General features: G+C 40.3%; 1 protein-coding gene across 1 annotated transcript in view; it reads left to right on the top strand.

Moving 5' to 3' along the window:
• The window catches only part of LOC109869226 (zinc finger and BTB domain-containing protein 46), an 84,368-nt gene extending 75,913 nt beyond the window's left edge, over positions 1–8,455 (top strand). The window contains exon 6 of the mRNA XM_020459212.2: positions 1,611–8,455. Coding sequence (XP_020314801.1) covers positions 1,611–2,045 — 435 coding nt within the window. The 3' untranslated portion in view covers positions 2,046–8,455. The remainder of the gene's footprint in view (positions 1–1,610) is intronic.
• Positions 8,456–19,076: the final 10,621 nt, after the last annotated feature.

The raw sequence follows: 19,076 nt of genomic DNA, 5'->3' as shown, positions 1-19,076 counted from the left end.
AAACAATATAAATGCAACATGGAACTATTTCAAAGATTTTACTGAGTTACCGTTCATTTAAGGAAATCAGTCAATTGAAATAAATTCATTAGGCCCTAACCTATGGATTTCACATGACTGGGAAAGGGTGCAGCCGTGGGTGGGCCTTGCAGGGCCTTTTATTGTCCCCGGCACAAGGTGCACCTGTGTAATGATCATGCTGTTTAATCAGCTTCTTGATATGCCATACCTGTCAGGTGGATGGGTTATCTTGGCTAACAAGGCCGTAAACACTTGTTTTGTGATTTTTGGGGGAGATTTTTTATTTTATCTCATGAAACAAGGGACGAACACTTTACATGTTGCGTTTATATTTCTGTTCAGTGTAGATTTGTTTGACTACGAAGAAACACACTGTGACCCTGATTTAGCCCACTGCAGTAATTAAGGCAGCGCAGATAGGCCATGGTCTAGGATCAGTTCATCCTCTCTTAATACTAACTATACGCATGTGAGGGGAACCTTGTGGGGACACACAATTCAGTACCATTCAAAATCCGATTTTCCCTAACCCCTAACCCTAAATCTAACCCTAACCCTAACCCTAACCTGTACTCTTACCCTAACCCTAACCCTAACCTGTACTCTTACCCTAATCCTAACCTGTACTCTTACCCTAACCCTAACCTGTACTCTTACCCTAACCCTAACCTGTACTCTTACCCTAACCCTAACCTTAACACTAACCCAAAAACCTAACCCTCCTCCTAAATCTAACCCTAAAACTAATCCTAGCTCCTAACCCTAAGCCTAAACCTAATTCGAACCCTAACACTAATTCTAACCTGAACCCTAAACCCCCTAGAAATAGCATTTGATCATGTGGGGACCAATACAATGTCCTCAGCTGGTCAAATTGTTGTTTGTTTACAATTATTGTGGGGACTTCTGGTCCCCACATGTATAGTTAAACACATCCAAACACACATGCTGTAAATCTGGATAGGCCACAGAAATGAACATCTGATGAAAGCCAGAGCAGTGCAGGATGTACTAGCACTCAGCTGCTGTTCTGTGCTGGGGGAGAGGAGTTCAGAGAGCAGAGAAATGTCCACTATAAGACTACAGGCCAGCCCAGGAGGAGTCAGGAAGAGACGAGAGGGGAAGAGGGGGAGGGTTAATTAAGGGCTTAGCTTTTGAGTTCTCATAGTTTTGCAATGCCGGGGAATTCCGTCTAGAGAGTCTTCGGCCAACATCTGTGCTGATATGTTTGTATCTCTCCTGCAGGTTCACAGTAAAGATAAGAAGTATGTGTGTATCTCTCCTCCAGTTTCACAGTAAAGATAAGAAGTATGTGTGTATCTCTCCTCCAGGTCCACAGCAAAGATAAGAAGTATGTGTGTATCTCTCCTCCAGTTTCACAGTAAAGATAAGAAGTATGTGTGTATCTCTCCTCCAGTTTCACAGTAAAGATAAGAAGTATGTGTGTATCTCTCCTCCAGTTTCACAGTAAAGATAAGAAGTATGTTTGTATCTCTCCTCCAGGTCCACAGTAAAGATAAGAAGTATGTGTGTATCTCTCCTCCAGGTCCACAGTAAAGATAAGAAGTATGTGTGTATCTCTCCTCCAGGTCCACAGTAAAGATAAGAAGTATGTGTGTAAGGTCTGCAGCCGGGTCTTCATGTCGGCAGCCAGCGTTGGAATCAAACATGGCTCCCGTCGCCATGGTGTCTGTGTTGACTGTTCTGGACGGGGCATGGACCACAACCGGGAAGCAGGCGGAGGCATGTCGCCCGAAGATGAGCTGTATCCCAGCGACCACCGTTTCCACAACGATCAGGTGGAGTGCGAAGGCGACGGAGAGGGGGAGGAAGAGATGATGACGGAAGGGGATGGAGAGATGATGGGAGAGGGGGATGAGGAGGGAGGAAAGTGGAAGGATGACTCAGGGATGATGACGGAGGGAGACGGAGCCATGGATAATGACAAGGAGGAGAGCAACTCCTCTGCACCAGAGGGGGAGCAGCACAATGGGAGCGAGAAGGATTTCAGCTGGATCTCTTAGGATCATTTAGGATCTATCGTGGATCTTAGGCAGACACAGCTCTCTTTACCCATGTGTACATGGGCCTTCCTCTGAGTTGGATATGTGGGTGTTACGCGACAATGATCTAAACCCTTGACAGATGCCATACACACACGCACCACACATACACACACAAGCTGAGCCCTGTGCTGATGATAGGACTGCCATGGCGGAAAGAGAACGATTGAGAGAAAAAAATAATGTTTTGTTCGTTTGTTTGTTTCTGATGAGGACCATATCAGAGTCTGTCCATTGGTTTAGATGTTCACCTCCATCACACTGGGACCAATGAGGACTCATTCAACATCTTAGCTGATTTTGAACCATGACTGTTTATGGTCACAGTTGCCATGGATACGATGGATCGTTAACAGTTTGGGAAAACACCAAGGTGGTGTCTTGTTGCCATGCAGTCCTATTTGGGGACAGTCTCTACTTCTTTGGGGACAGTCACTACACCTGGGGACAGTCTCTATACCTGGGGACAGTCTCTACATCTGGGGACAGTCTCTACTCATTATGGGGACAGTGTCTACACCTGGGGACAGTCTCTACTCATTATGGGGACAGTCTATTCATTTTGGGCACAGTCTGTATTTATTTGGGGGACAGACTCTAGACATTTTGCGGACAGTCTATTTAGTCGGGGGGCAGTCTTTATTTATTTGGGGGACATTCTCTAATCATTTTTGGGACAGTCTCTATTCATTAGGGAACAGTCTCTAATCATTTTTGGGACAGTCTCTATTAATTTGGGGACAGTCTTTATTCATTTTGGGGACAGTATTCATTCATTTGGGGGACAGTCTCAATTAATTTGGGGGATAGTCTTTATTCATTTGGGGGACAGTCTCTATTCATTTAGGGGACCGGCTCTATTCATTTGGGAACAGTCTCTATTCATTTGAGGACAGTTTCTATTCATTTGGGGACAGTCTTTATTAATTTGGGGGACAGTATTCATTCTTTTGGGGGACAGTATTCATTTGAGGACAGTCTATTAATTTGTGGGAAAGTCTCTATTTATTTGGTGGACAGTCTCTATTCATTTGGGGACAGTCTCTATTCATTTGGGGACAGTTTCTATTAATTTGAGGACGGTCTCGATTCATGCTGGAGACAGTCTTTTATCTATTGTAAAGTTGCACCTGTCAGGCAGCGGTTGGCCCATTGTCTCCTGCAGAGTGAAACTGCCACAGACTTGCACTTTAACGTCGACTAGACTCCTGTAAATGCTCTCAACCCGTGGTTTACATTTTCAATCTGATTTTACCTACACAACTCGGTGACCGCACCTACCTTTAAGGATATATACTGTATGTCCTCATGACTGTTATGATATATAAATATATGGATATTATAATACTTGTGCAAAGTTTGCTGATTATAATAGCCTATGCCCAGTGGAGGCTGGTGGGAGGAGCTATAGGAGGACGGGCTCATTGTAGTGGCTGGAATTAAATAACTGGAAGGAGTCCAACGTGGTTTCAATATGTTTGATATTGTTCTATTGATTCCATTCCAGCCATTACAATGAGCCCGTCCTCCTATAGCTCCTCCCACCAGCCTTCACTGCCTTTCAATTGGTTCTTTCGCCACTTAAGTTTACCATGTGTTTCTGTTGAGCTGTGATGAGAATTACGAAAGGTTGAGCATATCTACATACAAACAAGCCACAACAATTAGTGTATTCAGCAAGAGAGGGAGTTGGAGAGAGAAGGAGAGAGAGACGTATGAGAGAGACAGAGAAGAAGAGCGTGAGAGTGAACACTATGCAGGGACATGTAAGATGTAAGTGTTCTTAATTCTCTACTTTCAGAGAGAGGACACAGATCGACAGGTAACCTAAGAGGTTTGGGCACGTAACCTAAGAGCATTGGGCACGTAACCGAAAGGTTGCTGGTTTGAATCCCTCCTGAGCCGACTAGGTGAAAAATCTGTTGATGTGCCCTTGAGCAAGGCACTTAACCATAATTGCTCCTATAAGTCGCTCTGGATAAGAGTGTCTGCATAATGACATAAATGTAAATCTTTACTTCAGATATTTCCTCTCAGAATGAGCGAGAGAGATATATTACATACACAATGATGATGGGTGAAAACTCATGCCAACACAAGCACACTATGGACCTATTCTACATGGTCATTCCATCTCTTTTTTCTTACCTTGAATCTCAAGTTGTATCTATGGACAGCGGTTGTGTTTAGAAGCAGACTTTCTTCAAAACCTTTGTTGTTTTATTATAAGTTTTATATTTCACTATAAATACAGAATATGCACACTTTTACATCTTAGTGAACCTTAATGAATGGTTCATCTTTCTTTTTGGTGATAATGTTCATTTCAGTTTGTAAAATAAGTCAGGCTTCGGCTTAAGATTCCACCCAGAGAGTGGCCTGTTCTGGTGAGTGCTTTTATGACGCTTTGTTTCGTTTCAAAAAGTTATTTATTAACAGACATTTGTGGGATTATTGTACTACTGTATAAAGACATTCTCTCAGCTCCGTCTAACGCCTTCTGTAGTCACAGCGTGTGTGGATGTGTGTGTGTGTGTGTGGGTGTATGTGTGTGTGTGTGTGGATGTGTGTGGATGTGTGTGTTCGTGTGTGTGTGTGTGTGTGTGTGTGTGTGTGTGTGTGTGTGTGTGTGTGTGTGTGTGTGTGTGTGGATGTGTGTGGATGTGTGTGTTCGTGTGTGTGTGTGTGTGTGTGTGTGTGTGTGTGTGTGTGTGTGTGTGTGTGTGTGTGTGTGTGTGTGTGTGTGGATGTGTGTGGATGTGTGTGTTCGTGTGTGTGTGTGTGTGTGTTCGTGTGTGTTCGTGTGTGTGTGTGTGTGTGTGTGTGTGTGTGTGTGTGTGTGTGTGTGTGTGTGTGTGTGTGTGTGTGTTCGTGTGTGTGTGTGTGTGTGTGTGTGTGTGTGTGTGTTCGTGTGTGTGTGTGTGTGTGTGTGTGTGTGTGTGTGTGTGTGTGTGTGTGTGTGTGTGTGTGTGTGTGTGTGTGTGTGTGTGTGTGTGTGTGGATGTGTGTGTGTGTGTGTGTGTGTGTGCAAGCATGTGAGATGTATATTGATTTTCTTAAGATGTTAAAACATGTTTATTATGATGATCACAACTATGATATGATGTTATTATTATGATGATCACAACTATGATATGATGTTATTATTATGATGATCACAACTATGATATGATGTTATTATTATGATGATCACAACTATGATATGATGTTATTATTATGATGATCACAACTATGATATGATGTTATTATTATGATGATCACAACTATGATATGATGTTATTATTATGATGATCACAACTATGATATGATGTTATTATTATGATGATCACAACTATGATATGATGTTATTATTATGATGATCACAACTATGATATGATGTTATTATTATTATCGTTATTAAGTTCTGGATGCTAAGCTTTATTGTGCGTTTCTTTTTTATATGTGATATGTTGTATTAGAAGAAAAGCTTGTGGACAGCAGGTTATAAGGTGTTTCTTAACAGTTCTACCATCTCTGCTTTTCTGTTGTACTTGTTTTTACAGAGAAAGAAGAAGAAAAATCAGAGGCGCTAATTTATTCTTAGAGCTCTGTTCAATCAGATCCGCTTTAGCTGGCATCCTCATAGCGGTTGTTTTGTTGGTATCAGAGGTGGAACGGCTCTAGAGTTGTCAAATCTACAAGCAGCTCCCGGCATTATACCTGAAGTGACATTGCCATTGGCTGCACGGAGTCGCATTAAGAGAAATATCATGCAGCCCTGTTTACAAGTTTGAACACTGGAATGTGAGATGTAATCTACACCTTGATTTAGCTGACAGAAATCCTCATTATTTCGTTTAATGATTTTCATTTTGAGAGTCATTATTTCTATACTACACCTTCGTTCTGAACTTCAAATGCGAGTGGGACAGGTGTGGATTCATGAGAAGCATCAAGGGCAGCTGCTCACCGATTTGACAGCTCCAACGCAGTTACACCTCCAAAACATCAGCTATGCGGGTGTTGGCTATCACCTGTTACTGCTTGATTTGACTGAATCTAGGCCTTAGATATGGATTGGACATATGTATGGTATGGCACAAGCATCTATATTCCTAACATACACAAATGAATTAACATCATACCAAAAAGAATCTAATGCGTTGTACCAAGTGTTTTTGTTTCAGCGATGCGTGTGCAGATGGAGGTGCACATATTTCAATTTATTGTGGTCTAATAATTGTGTTGTAGTTTGGATGTTGTTGTTTTTTGAAATCATGTATTTTTTTTAAACAGTTTTCAAAGTGCACATGTTGTGTGTATATATACGGTATCATTGTATATGAAGGGCCTTGTGACTTGCTAGGCTAGACCTGCTGAAGATCGCATCTTTAACCCTCTTTTCTTTATTGTCCTTGTTGCCCTGGTTTCCAAAGTTGTGTTCTACTGTTTATCCTAAATATAAGCCCAATTCCAAATCTACCCCTGGCCCGGACCCCTGTGCACTTTTTGTAGGTCTGAAATGATTAGGTAGGGGTAAATAATATAAGGCAAATGTCAACCTGGCCCAACAGAGGGCAAGATTCTTACAGACCTACAAGACATGTTTTGGGGTAGGGTGCCTAAATGGCAAGTTGGCATTTATTGTCATTAATCTTGCCTTGGAGGCAGCTCTGCAGAGTGGTCACTAGCTGGCACAGCCACAAAGTCAGAAAATCTGAATTTAAACCTAACATTAACCCTAATCTTAACCACACTGCTAACCATAATGCCTAACCCTAACTTTAAAATAAGACCAAAAAGCTAGTTTTTGTTTTAATGAATTTTTACGATACGATTATTCATTACAATAAACATCAACCTGCACCTGAATGCTATGAGGGAACGGGACAAAGTGGGCCACAGGGCTGCCTCTTGGAATTATAGTTGTGTAGCCACAGTTGGTTGCAAACATTACCATCTGCCACACTGCCATTCCCATCAGTCCCAGTGCTAAACACTGTATCTACGGAACAACCCTCGGGTGTGTGTTTCATTTCACTGATTCCTGATGCCTTCTCCATGTGTGGTGGCAAGCTTTATTTAAGTTGTATTATTTATTGTCTCTTAGCAATTTCTAATCTCTTGAAGGTTTCAGAAAGAAAATGAATGATGAAGGTTTCAGAAAGAAAATGAATGATGTTGTGTGGATATTTTGAATGTTAACGGCTGAATATGTAGGGATTGTCAAGAGCTGCCGTGTATCTGGAAGGAATAGCAGGGCTATTTCTCTGACATCCATCCAGTGCTTTTCCACTCCAGACTCCTGTGACCACTGAGATGTTTTTACCCACTTCCTTATCATCACCTGTCTGCCTGCCGGCATGTCTTCTTATTCCTTGTCTTGGTGTTGTAATTCAGGAAACATTTGCCATCCAATCCCCTCAACAATGTGCCTCGATACATTTTAGATGTGGGTGTGTTTCAAGAGATAGGGAGATACAGAAATCTGATGGATAGAGATTTTTAAAATATATTTTATCTAAATCACAGGTGCAAAAAGTTGAGAAAATACTGTTTTTCTGAGAGACAAATCAGCGATTTGTTTTTGAGGACCTATGTTACTGTGTTACAGTATACAGTAGATTCTGTTCCTGACTGTGTTTATTAACCCGTTGTGCCCTGATTCCATGGTCTCAACTGCAAGCCTTTGTCCATTTGTCATACCAAAGCTCTGTCTCTGGCGTCTGCACAAAACTGGTTCATTTCACATGCAAAACGGTTTGCTTTTCAGCAGATAAATATTTGTATTCTGCTCTTAGATGCGTACAAAATTGCAATCCTTATTTAGCCTGTATAGCTTGATTCACATGTGCAAATCACAAAGCCATAGATATGGTTATATCTAGATTTTACTATATTTCAAAATTCTTGCATTTTATTTTAGATTCTGTTCTTTACTAAGAGTGATGTGTGTATACCTTCATATATATATATATACACATTTATATTGTTATTATGTGTATTATTTATTTTCTCTCACATTTGGCAAGGTGTCTTTCCTTTGTAAAGTGAGACACTTGAAACTTGACAGTTGTTTGTTGGGAATATTGTTCAATATGATACTGACTTTATATTGATTATCATAAACCTGTGTTTGTAACAAAGCTGTGTTGAATAATCAAACCCCTTGATCTGTTTGGGAGGATTAAAGTGAGCAGGTCATCTGTATATGATAGTACTGATCACTTGAGCGTTTTTATAGCCAAACATGAACTTCCCTACCGTCCTGTTGTGAGGGCTAGCCTAAAGGGCTAACCCAGGCCTCTTTCTAACTTCATGTTTAGTGGAATTAGCTTGACTATTATTTGCAAAACCAATCAGTCTCAATAAATTTTGAAATTGCTGCTGAATTCTTTTTTATGTGTGCGTTGTAAATGTTGGGTTCTTGTCAACCTCCACTGTGTGGGTTCTACCTCAAAGCTGTAATATGCCTATTCTCCACATGAGGGCAGTAGGCTTTACAACTATGAAGGTGTAGGGTGAAGTTGCCCATATATGCTAACCTTGGGTCAGTTTAGAAATTTCCCCACTGATGGTCAAGTTTAGAATTAAGGGAAGGGAAGCTGATCATAGATCTTTACCTAGTGGAAACTTGTGACACGCACACACAGACACGCAGAGACACGCACACACCGACACACACAGAGACACGCACACACTGACACACACAGAGACACACACACACCGACACACACAGAGAAGAGAGAGAAAGCATGAGAATACATATTCCAATCCATTTGCATTTATTTTCTCTCTATCACATTTACATCACATCATCATCATGACATCAAGTCACCCATCCACTCAGGCACATGTCAGACAGACATGAGCAATAAAACACTTCTGCACCAGACATAATGAGAGCACATCAATCAATCAATCAATCAATCAATCAATATGAACAAGATAATAAAGCAACCAAAAGAAAGTATGTTTCCCTCCCACCAACCACAATGCTCTGACACAGCACAGCAAGAGAACAACAGTCAGACAGTTACAACAAGAAAACAGATACAAGACAAAGACAAACAGAACAGATTGGTGTGTGGTTTAAGAGCATGATAGAAGAAACAGCACAGAGTTGAGTGGAGCCTCCATAGTGATGACGATGTGTTACATTTGATTTGGTTGGAGATCCATTGGCTTTGCTGCTGCTGAGCTGCTGGGCTGGACTCATCAACATGGACATTCAACGAGCAAACAAAGGATAGAATGATGTAACATTAGGAAATAAAGGCTTTCTTTCTGCACATTTCAAGGGCTCGGTTAGCTTAATATACTGGGTATTGACTTTGGGGGGGGGGGGGGGGGGGGGGACTACAGTCAATACTGATAGTTTAAAAGAGAGAGACGGGGGAAACAATTTGAGAAAAATAGATTGGGAGATAGAGAGGAAGTGAGTCAGAGGGAAAGGTACAGGTACAATTTGGTGGCATGTAGCTTAGCGGTTAAGAGTGTTGGGCCAATAACCGAAAGGTTGCGAGTTTGAATCCCCGAGCCGCCTAGGTGATTTGTCTCCCACAAAAGACAATGACAACATGTATTCTAATAAATACTTATTTGACAGGGAGACAGAAAAAGTAGGTAGCACATTTTCTGAAACGCCTGTGTACAATACATTATGACTGCATTCATAGCACAGTCGATCACTCCATAGTGTATTATAAGACTTGCCATAAGCATTCACAACAGCTCACGGTTCCTATACACTGGGTACAGATGTCATTTCATCGTCTAGTTTTGATTTACATTTGGTTGAGTTGTCAACTAATGTGAATTCAACGTGAAATCAACAAAACATTTCACCATGTTATTGGATCTAGTTTAAAAGTTGGGTGAAAAAATTACGAAATTCCCTTACATTTTACAAACCCAATCAATGTTCCACGTTGATTCAAAAGTCATCACATTTCATGTTTTTGTTGAAATGACGTGGAAACAACGTTGATTCAACCAGTTTTTGTCCAGTGGGTTCTGACCACTTACATAACCAAAATACATAACACCTTTATAAACACATTAAAGTAGTGCAGTATATGGCCTGCTATAAGCATTCATAACAGTTCATGACTCCTTATAACAGCCTAAATAAAGGCCTACATACCAATAAATGCATTCATAATAGATCACACCAGGTGGCTCACAGAAAGGTCACCAAAAGGTCAAGTTAGTTCTTGTTAGAATTAAAGCGTCTCATTGCACAATGTAAGAAGGTTAATGGGCAATTCCACGGTAACAGAATTATGCTGAGACTAAGATTTTTCACTTTAAAATGTATGTCAAACAAAACCAATGATTGCAAAGTTAAACAAACCATACAACTCTATGCACAAGGACTACTTTGAACAATTTCCACTGAATATTTTACAAAAACACATTTACTTGAAGAACAGTGCAGATGCAAAATTTGGCACCAGAATGACAGTTTGTGCTGTTTGTGCCGTCATTCTGTCAGAGTGCACTAACAGTAGAAACTAGCCAGCGTTACAACAAGAAACAAGCTTTTCTTTTTGTAGGTTTTACATTCATCTACGTTATTACTTTTCCCCTGAACTGCAATATATGTGTATGTTATATTAACTACAGCTTCTCAAACACGCACACCAACAATCTGAGCAATTCTACCTTACAATGTTTAATTTTTGTTTAACAGACACACAACAATATATGAAAAAAGTTTCAGGGTTGTCTTTACGTTGCATATGTACAGGAAAGGCCTGAAACTACAAATCCATCTCGAATAATCGTCACTGCTTGTCCCACTCTTTCTCCACCAATCACAAAGTCCCAGTTCCCCAAACACACCCAATCAGCCCTCTCTCTACCATCCAAAACCTCAGGTCACCTAAAAACAGCCTTAGGGATGGCAGTTATCACTCAAACCCACCTGACCCTACCCTATTCCATACCAGGTCAACTTACTGTGGGTGAGGCCTTCCTTAGATTCATCCAGTTTGTCACTGTAGGTAGTAGCAAGTGGATAAAGAGTGTCCCCCTTCATTAGCCCTGGCCAATGACCCATAAAACCACTTTAGTGCAATTAAATACCAGAGGCGGGTTTTGTGGCAGGCATAGGGGTGTGAATGAGATTGAGAACAACAGACTAGATTGGTCTGAAAAGTACTCAAACGTATGAATGGCCAATCTGCTGCCAATAGGACCAAACACAAGATTGATGTTTCGATTGGTGGAGAAGAGTCAAGTCCGGAAAGAAAACCTATTGTCTGTACACTACCTCATCTCAATAAAGTGTGAAAGAGGCAAGCGCCTTTTAGGCAGAGGAAGACTAAACTAAATGCTTGTGAAAGCAGTGTATGAGTATGCTACGTAAGGAAGGAAGACTAAACTAAATGCTTGTGAAAGCAGTGTATGAGTATGCTACGTAAGGAAGGAAGACTAAACTAAATGCTTGTGAAAGCAGTGTATGAGTATGCTACGTAAGGAAGGAAGACTAAACTAAATGCTTGTGAAAGCAGTGTATGAGTATGCTACGTAAGGAAGGAAGACTAAACTAAATGCTTGTGAAAGCAGTGTATGAGTATGCTACGTAAGGAAGGAAGACTAAACTAAATGCTTGTGAAAGCAGTGTATGAGTATGCTACGTAAGGAAGGAAGACTAAACTAAATGCTTGTGAAAGCAGTGTATGAGTATGCTACGTAAGGAAGGAAGACTAAACTAAATTCTTGTGAAAGCAGTGTATGAGTATGCTACGTAAGGAAGGAAGACTAAACTAAATGCTTGTGAAAGCAGTGTATGAGTATGCTACGTAAGGAAGGAAGACTAAACTAAATTCTTGTGAAAGCAGTGTATGAGTATGCTACGTAAGGAAGGAAGACTAAACTAAATGCTTGTGAAAGCAGTGTATGAGTATGCTACCTAAGGAAGGAAGACTAAACTAAATGCTTGTGAAAGCAGTGTATGAGTATGCTACCTAAGGAAGGAAGACTAAACTAAATGCTTGTGAAAGCAGTGTATGAGTATGCTACGTAAGGAAGGAAGACTAAACTAAATGCTTGTGAAAGCAGTGTATGAGTATGCTACGTAAGGAAGGAAGACTAAACTAAATGCTTGTGAAAGCAGTGTATGAGTATGCTACGTAAGGAAGGAAGACTAAACTAAATTCTTGTGAAAGCAGTGTATGAGTATGCTACGTAAGGAAGGAAGACTAAACTAAATGCTTGTGAAAGCAGTGTATGAGTATGCTACGTAAGGAAGGAAGACTAAACTAAATGCTTGTGAAAGCAGTGTATGAGTATGCTACGTAAGAAAGGAAGACTAAACTAAATTCTTGTGAAAGCAGTGTATGAGTATGCTACGTAAGGAAGGAAGACTAAACTAAATTCTTGTGAAAGCAGTGTATGAGTATGCTACGTAAGGAAGGAAGACTAAACTAAATTCTTGTGAAAGCAGTGTATGAGTATGCTACGTAAGGAAGGAAGACTAAACTAAATTCTTGTGAAAGCAGTGTATGAGTATGCTACGTAAGGAAGGAAGACTAAACTAAATGCTTGTGAAAGCAGTGTATGAGTATGCTACGTAAGGAAGGAAGACTAAACTAAATGCTTGTGAAAGCAGTGTATGAGTATGCTACGTAAGGAAGGAAGACTAAACTAAATGCTTGTGAAAGCAGTGTATGAGTATGCTACGTAAGGAAGGAAGACTAAACTAAATTCTTGTGAAAGCAGTGTATGAGTATGCTACGTAAGGAAGGAAGACTAAACTAAATGCTTGTGAAAGCAGTGTATGAGTATGCTACGTAAGGAAGGAAGACTAAACTAAATTCTTGTGAAAGCAGTGTATGAGTATGCTACGTAAGGAAGGAAGACTAAACTAAATGCTTGTGAAAGCAGTGTATGAGTATGCTACCTAAGGAAGGAAGACTAAACTAAATGCTTGTGAAAGCAGTGTATGAGTATGCTACCTAAGGAAGGAAGACTAAACTAAATGCTTGTGAAAGCAGTGTATGAGTATGCTACGTAAGGAAGGAAGACTAAACTAAATGCTTGTGAAAGCAGTGTATGAGTATGCTACGTAAGGAAGGAAGACTAAACTAAATGCTTGTGAAAGCAGTGTATGAGTATGCTACGTAAGGAAGGAAGACTAAACTAAATTCTTGTGAAAGCAGTGTATGAGTATGCTACGTAAGGAAGGAAGACTAAACTAAATGCTTGTGAAAGCAGTGTATGAGTATGCTACGTAAGGAAGGAAGACTAAACTAAATGCTTGTGAAAGCAGTGTATGAGTATGCTACGTAAGAAAGGAAGACTAAACTAAATTCTTGTGAAAGCAGTGTATGAGTATGCTACGTAAGGAAGGAAGACTAAACTAAATTCTTGTGAAAGCAGTGTATGAGTATGCTACGTAAGGAAGGAAGACTAAACTAAATTCTTGTGAAAGCAGTGTATGAGTATGCTACGTAAGGAAGGAAGACTAAACTAAATTCTTGTGAAAGCAGTGTATGAGTATGCTACGTAAGGAAGGAAGACTAAACTAAATGCTTGTGAAAGCAGTGTATGAGTATGCTACGTAAGGAAGGAAGACTAAACTAAATGCTTGTGAAAGCAGTGTATGAGTATGCTACGTAAGGAAGGAAGACTAAACTAAATGCTTGTGAAAGCAGTGTATGAGTATGCTACGTAAGGAAGGAAGACTAAACTAAATGCTTGTGAAAGCAGTGTATGAGTATGCTACCTAAGGAAGGAAGACTAAACTAAATGCTTGTGAAAGCAGTGTATGAGTATGCTACCTAAGGAAGGAAGACTAAACTAAATGCTTGTGAAAGCAGTGTATGAGTATGCTACGTAAGGAAGGAAGACTAAACTAAATGCTTGTGAAAGCAGTGTATGAGTATGCTACGTAAGGAAGGAAGACTAAACTAAATGCTTGTGAAAGCAGTGTATGAGTATGCTACGTAAGGAAGGAAGACTAAACTAAATTCTTGTGAAAGCAGTGTATGAGTATGCTACGTAAGGAAGGAAGACTAAACTAAATGCTTGTGAAAGCAGTGTATGAGTATGCTACGTAAGGAAGGAAGACTAAACTAAATGCTTGTGAAAGCAGTGTATGAGTATGCTACGTAAGAAAGGAAGACTAAACTAAATTCTTGTGAAAGCAGTGTATGAGTATGCTACGTAAGGAAGGAAGACTAAACTAAATTCTTGTGAAAGCAGTGTATGAGTATGCTACGTAAGGAAGGAAGACTAAACTAAATTCTTGTGAAAGCAGTGTATGAGTATGCTACGTAAGGAAGGAAGACTAAACTAAATTCTTGTGAAAGCAGTGTATGAGTATGCTACGTAAGGAAGGAAGACTAAACTAAATTCTTGTGAAAGCAGTGTATGAGTATGCTACGTAAGGAAGGAAGACTAAACTAAATTCTTGTGAAAGCAGTGTATGAGTATGCTACGTAAGGAAGGAAGACTAAACTAAATTCTTGTGAAAGCAGTGTATGAGTATGCTACGTAAGGAAGGAAGACTAAACTAAATGATTGTGAAAGCAGTGTATGAGTATGCTACGTAAGGAAGGAAGACTAAACTAAATTCTTGTGAAAGCAGTGTATGAGTATGCTACGTAAGGAAGGAAGACTAAACTAAATTCTTGTGAAAGCAGTGTATGAGTATGCTACGTAAGGAAGGAAGACTAAACTAAATGATTGTGAAAGCAGTGTATGAGTATGCTACGTAAGGAAGGAAGACTAAACTAAATTCTTGTGAAAGCAGTGTATGAGTATGCTACGTAAGGAAGGAAGACTAAACTAAATTCTTGTGAAAGCAGTGTATGAGTATGCTACGTAAGAAAGGAAGACTAAACTAAATTATTGTGAAAGCAGTGTATGAGTATGCTACGTAAGGAAGGAAGACTAAACTAAATGCTTGTGAAAGCAGTGTATGAGTATGCTACGTAAGGAAGGAAGACTAAACTAAATGCTTGTGAAAGCAGTGTATGAGTATGCTACGTAAGGAAGGAAGACTAAACTAAATTCTTGTGAAAGCAGTGTATGAGTATGCTACGTAAGGAAGGAAGACTAAACTAAATGCTTGTGAAAGCAGTGTATGAGTATGCTACGTAAGGAAGGAAGACTAAACTAAATGCTTGTGAAAGCAGTGTATGAGTATGCTACGTAAGGAAGGAAGACTAAACTAAATTATTGTGAAAGCAGTGTATGAGTATGCTACGTAAGGAAGGAAGACTAAACTAAATGCTTGTGAAAGCAGTGTATGAGTATGCTACGTAAGGAAGGAAGACTAAACTAAATGCTTGTGAAAGCAGTGTATGAGTATGCTACGTAAGGAAGGAAGACTAAACTAAATTATTGTGAAAGCAGTGTATGAGTATGCTACGTAAGGAAGGAAGACTAAACTAAATTATTGTGAAAGCAGTGTATGAGTATGCTACGTAAGGAAGGAAGACTAAACTAAATTATTGTGAAAGCAGTGTATGAGTATGCTACGTAAGGAAGGAAGACTAAACTAAATTATTGTGAAAGCAGTGTATGAGTATGCTACGTAAGGAAGGAAGACTAAACTAAATTATTGTGAAAGCAGTGTATGAGTATGCTACGTAAGGAAGGAAGACTAAACTAAATTCTTGTGAAAGCAGTGTATGAGTATGCTACGTAAGGAGGGAAGACTAAACTAAATTCTTGTGAAAGCAGTGTATGAGTATGCTACGTAAGAAAGGAAGACTAAACTAAATTCTTGTGAAAGCAGTGTATGAGTATGCTACGTAAGGAAGGAAGACTAAACTAAATTATTGTGAAAGCAGTGTATGAGTATGCTACGTAAGGAAGGAAGACTAAACTAAATTCTTGTGAAAGCAGTGTATGAGTATGCTACGTAAGGAGGGAAGACTAAACTAAATTCTTGTGAAAGCAGTGTATGAGTATGCTACGTAAGAAAGGAAGACTAAACTAAATTCTTGTGAAAGCAGTGTATGAGTATGCTACGTAAGGAAGGAAGACTAAACTAAATTCTTGTGAAAGCAGTGTATGAGTATGCTACCTAAGGAAGGAAGACTAAACTAAATTCTTGTGAAAGCAGTGTATGAGTATGCTACGTAAGGAAGGAAGACTAAACTAAATGCTTGTGAAAGCAGTGTATGAGTATGCTACGTAAGGAAGGAAGACTAAACTAAATTCTTGTGAAAGCAGTGTATGAGTATGCTACGTAAGGAAAGCCCATCGTGTTGAAACACCATGATTTATCTGTTCTTAAGAAGACAACAAGCAACCATTGACTAACTGAGGGCTACCTCTGGACCAGTGTTTCCCCATATATTACCAAGTTAGGGCAGACCATCTGAGATGTGACTTCAGGGGTCTTCTTGGTACACCACCACAATAGAAAAGTCTAGGGGAAACCCTGACACACAAAGTACCGCTGTACTATGCAGTACCACACGATTCCAGGCAATATTGTTGGCACCATTGGGCTAAGTACACCACACACACACAGAGAGCTAAACATACCAGTTCAAAAGGTTCTTATGGGGGGACCCAAGAGGTGTAGAAGCCCCATCCCTGAAACCCCATGTTGACACCAAGGCAGTGACGATCCAAAATAAAACAACCTCAAATGTAATTTCACTTCAAAATCTGTGTGTATAAAATCCATGTATAAAAGCAAGTCTTTGTGCAGTGCAAGTTAGTGCAATTTATTTAGGTAAATCCTTTTTCCTCATAATGTTCTTTTCAATGGCACTTAGTGAAGTTTCTGACAATGAAATACCAGGCTACTCTCCAGTCTGACCAGTGAGCTACTTACTGTAAGAACCAGCTTCTCTCAAACACTACTGGACATTATGTCTGACGGACAGAGTTACCAGCCAATGAGCAGGACTGTTGGTAATGGTTACCAAGGAAAAGACTGACAGGGCATGCTAAAAGTAATCCAGGGGGTTTGATTGTTTGCTGTCCCCAAATAACAACAAATGACAGTCATCCCCAGCTGTCTTAGAATGGCCTTCTACTAATGTCACATCAATTAGAATATGTGACTGCCATCAGCTGAGAATGCAGATGTCACTATGACAACAGATTTGTCATATGACCAAAGAACGGAAAGTCATAGATTGTGGCCATTGTCATAGAATAGGTTGAAGGTAACCTAGGGAAAGAGGACAAGTAGCACCATGCATGTGTGTGTCCTGCTGTTGTAACTTGTGGCATTGCTAGTAGTCAGTATTGGGAGAGAGAGAGTTAGAGAGAGAGAGAGAGACAGAGAGAGAGAGAGAGACAGAGAGAGAGAGAGACAGAGAGAGAGAGAGAAGATAGAGAGACAGAGAGAGAGAGACAGAGAGAGAGAGAGAAGAGAGAGAGACAGAGAGAGAGAAGAGAGAGAGACAGAGAGAGAGAGAGAGAGACAGAGAGAGAGAGAGAGAAGAGAGAGAGAGAGAGAGACAGAGAGAGAGAGAGAGAGAGAGAGAGAGAGAGAGAGAGAGAGAGAGAGAGAGAGAGAGAGAGAGACAGAGAGAGACAGAGAGAGAGACAGAGAGAGAGAGAGAGACAGAGACAGAGAGAGAGAGAGAGAGAGAGAGAGAGAGAGAGAGAGAGAGAGAGAGAGAGAGAGACAGAGAGAGAGAGAGAGAGAGAGAGAGAGAGAGAGACAGAGAGAGAGAGAGAGAGAGAGAGAGAGACAGAGAGAGAGAGAGACAGAGAGAGAGACAGAGAGAGAGAGAGAGAGAGAGAGAGAGAGAGGCAGCAGAAACTACATTCAAAGAGCTGGCAACAATAAAGTAAAAAATGTATCTGTGTAAAAATATACATCCATATAATTGTGTCTGATCAAGAATCCAGGTACAATTCATGGTGCGCAAATAATCCCTCTGAGAAAAACCCTTATATTTCAACACCCTTAGATACCAGTTAAGAGCAGTAACTGGGAGTCAGGGTTGGGCAGGACTAGGTATAGTACCCACAGAGAACTACAATGACATTATATTTCATCACCCTTAGATACCAGTTAAGAGCAGTAACTGGGAGTCAGGGTTGGGCAGGACTAGGTATAGTACCCACAGAGAACTACAATGACATTATATTTCATCACCCTTAGATACCAGTTACGAGCAGTAACTGGGAGTCAGGGTTGGGCAGGACTAGGTATAGTACCCACAGAGAACTACAATGACATTATATTTCATCACCCTTAGATACCAGTTAAGAGCAGTAACTGGGAGTCAGGGTTGGGCAGGACTAGGTATAGTACCCACAGAGAACTACAATGACATTATATTTCATCACCCTTAGATACCAGTTAAGAGCAGTAACTGGGAGTCAGGGTTGGGCAGGACTAGGTATAGTACCCACAGAGAACTACAATGACATTATATTTCAACACCCTTAGATACCAGTTAAGAGCAGTAACTGGGAGTCAGGGTTGGGCAGGACTAGGTATAGTACCCACAGAGAACTACAATGACATTATATTTCAACACCCTTAGATACCAGTTAAGAGCAGTAACTGGGAGTCAGGGTTGGGCAGGACTAGGTATAGTACCCACAGAGAACTACAATGACATTATATTTCTATGAACGTACACAGGAAATGGATTTTAGAACACTGAGTAGCAAGTAATGCTACAGGAGGGTTTGATGTTGTTATTGATAACTGTAATCAACAATAGAGCTGATTAATCAAAGCAAGACCAGACTGTCCAAACCCTGGTGATGGCACTTTGCAACTACTACAGTAGTTGCCTTGGGAACTAATCGCTGGAAATAAACTGTTAGATGTGAGAAATGAGAGTGAACAGTGTGGTTACAAAGTTTACATGTGGTCTGTTGAAAGATGTGTTGTTTCTGAAAGCTGCATATCTGTGTAGAGGTCTAGGAAGAGAAACTAGAAACGGTACATGTACACTGAACACACTGAAGGTTCAAAGTGTGACATTTGGTGCCAGCAGATGGAATAAGCAACAGATGCAGGGAGCTTATGGTGTGTAGTTATGCATATTTACTTCCCAAACAAAGAGA

Source organism: Oncorhynchus kisutch, linkage group LG24, assembly GCF_002021735.2.
Source record: "Oncorhynchus kisutch isolate 150728-3 linkage group LG24, Okis_V2, whole genome shotgun sequence".
Classification (NCBI taxonomy): Eukaryota; Metazoa; Chordata; class Actinopteri; order Salmoniformes; family Salmonidae; genus Oncorhynchus; species Oncorhynchus kisutch.
Note: the sequence above shows the minus strand (reverse complement) of the source record. Positions and strands in the feature narration are given on the sequence as shown.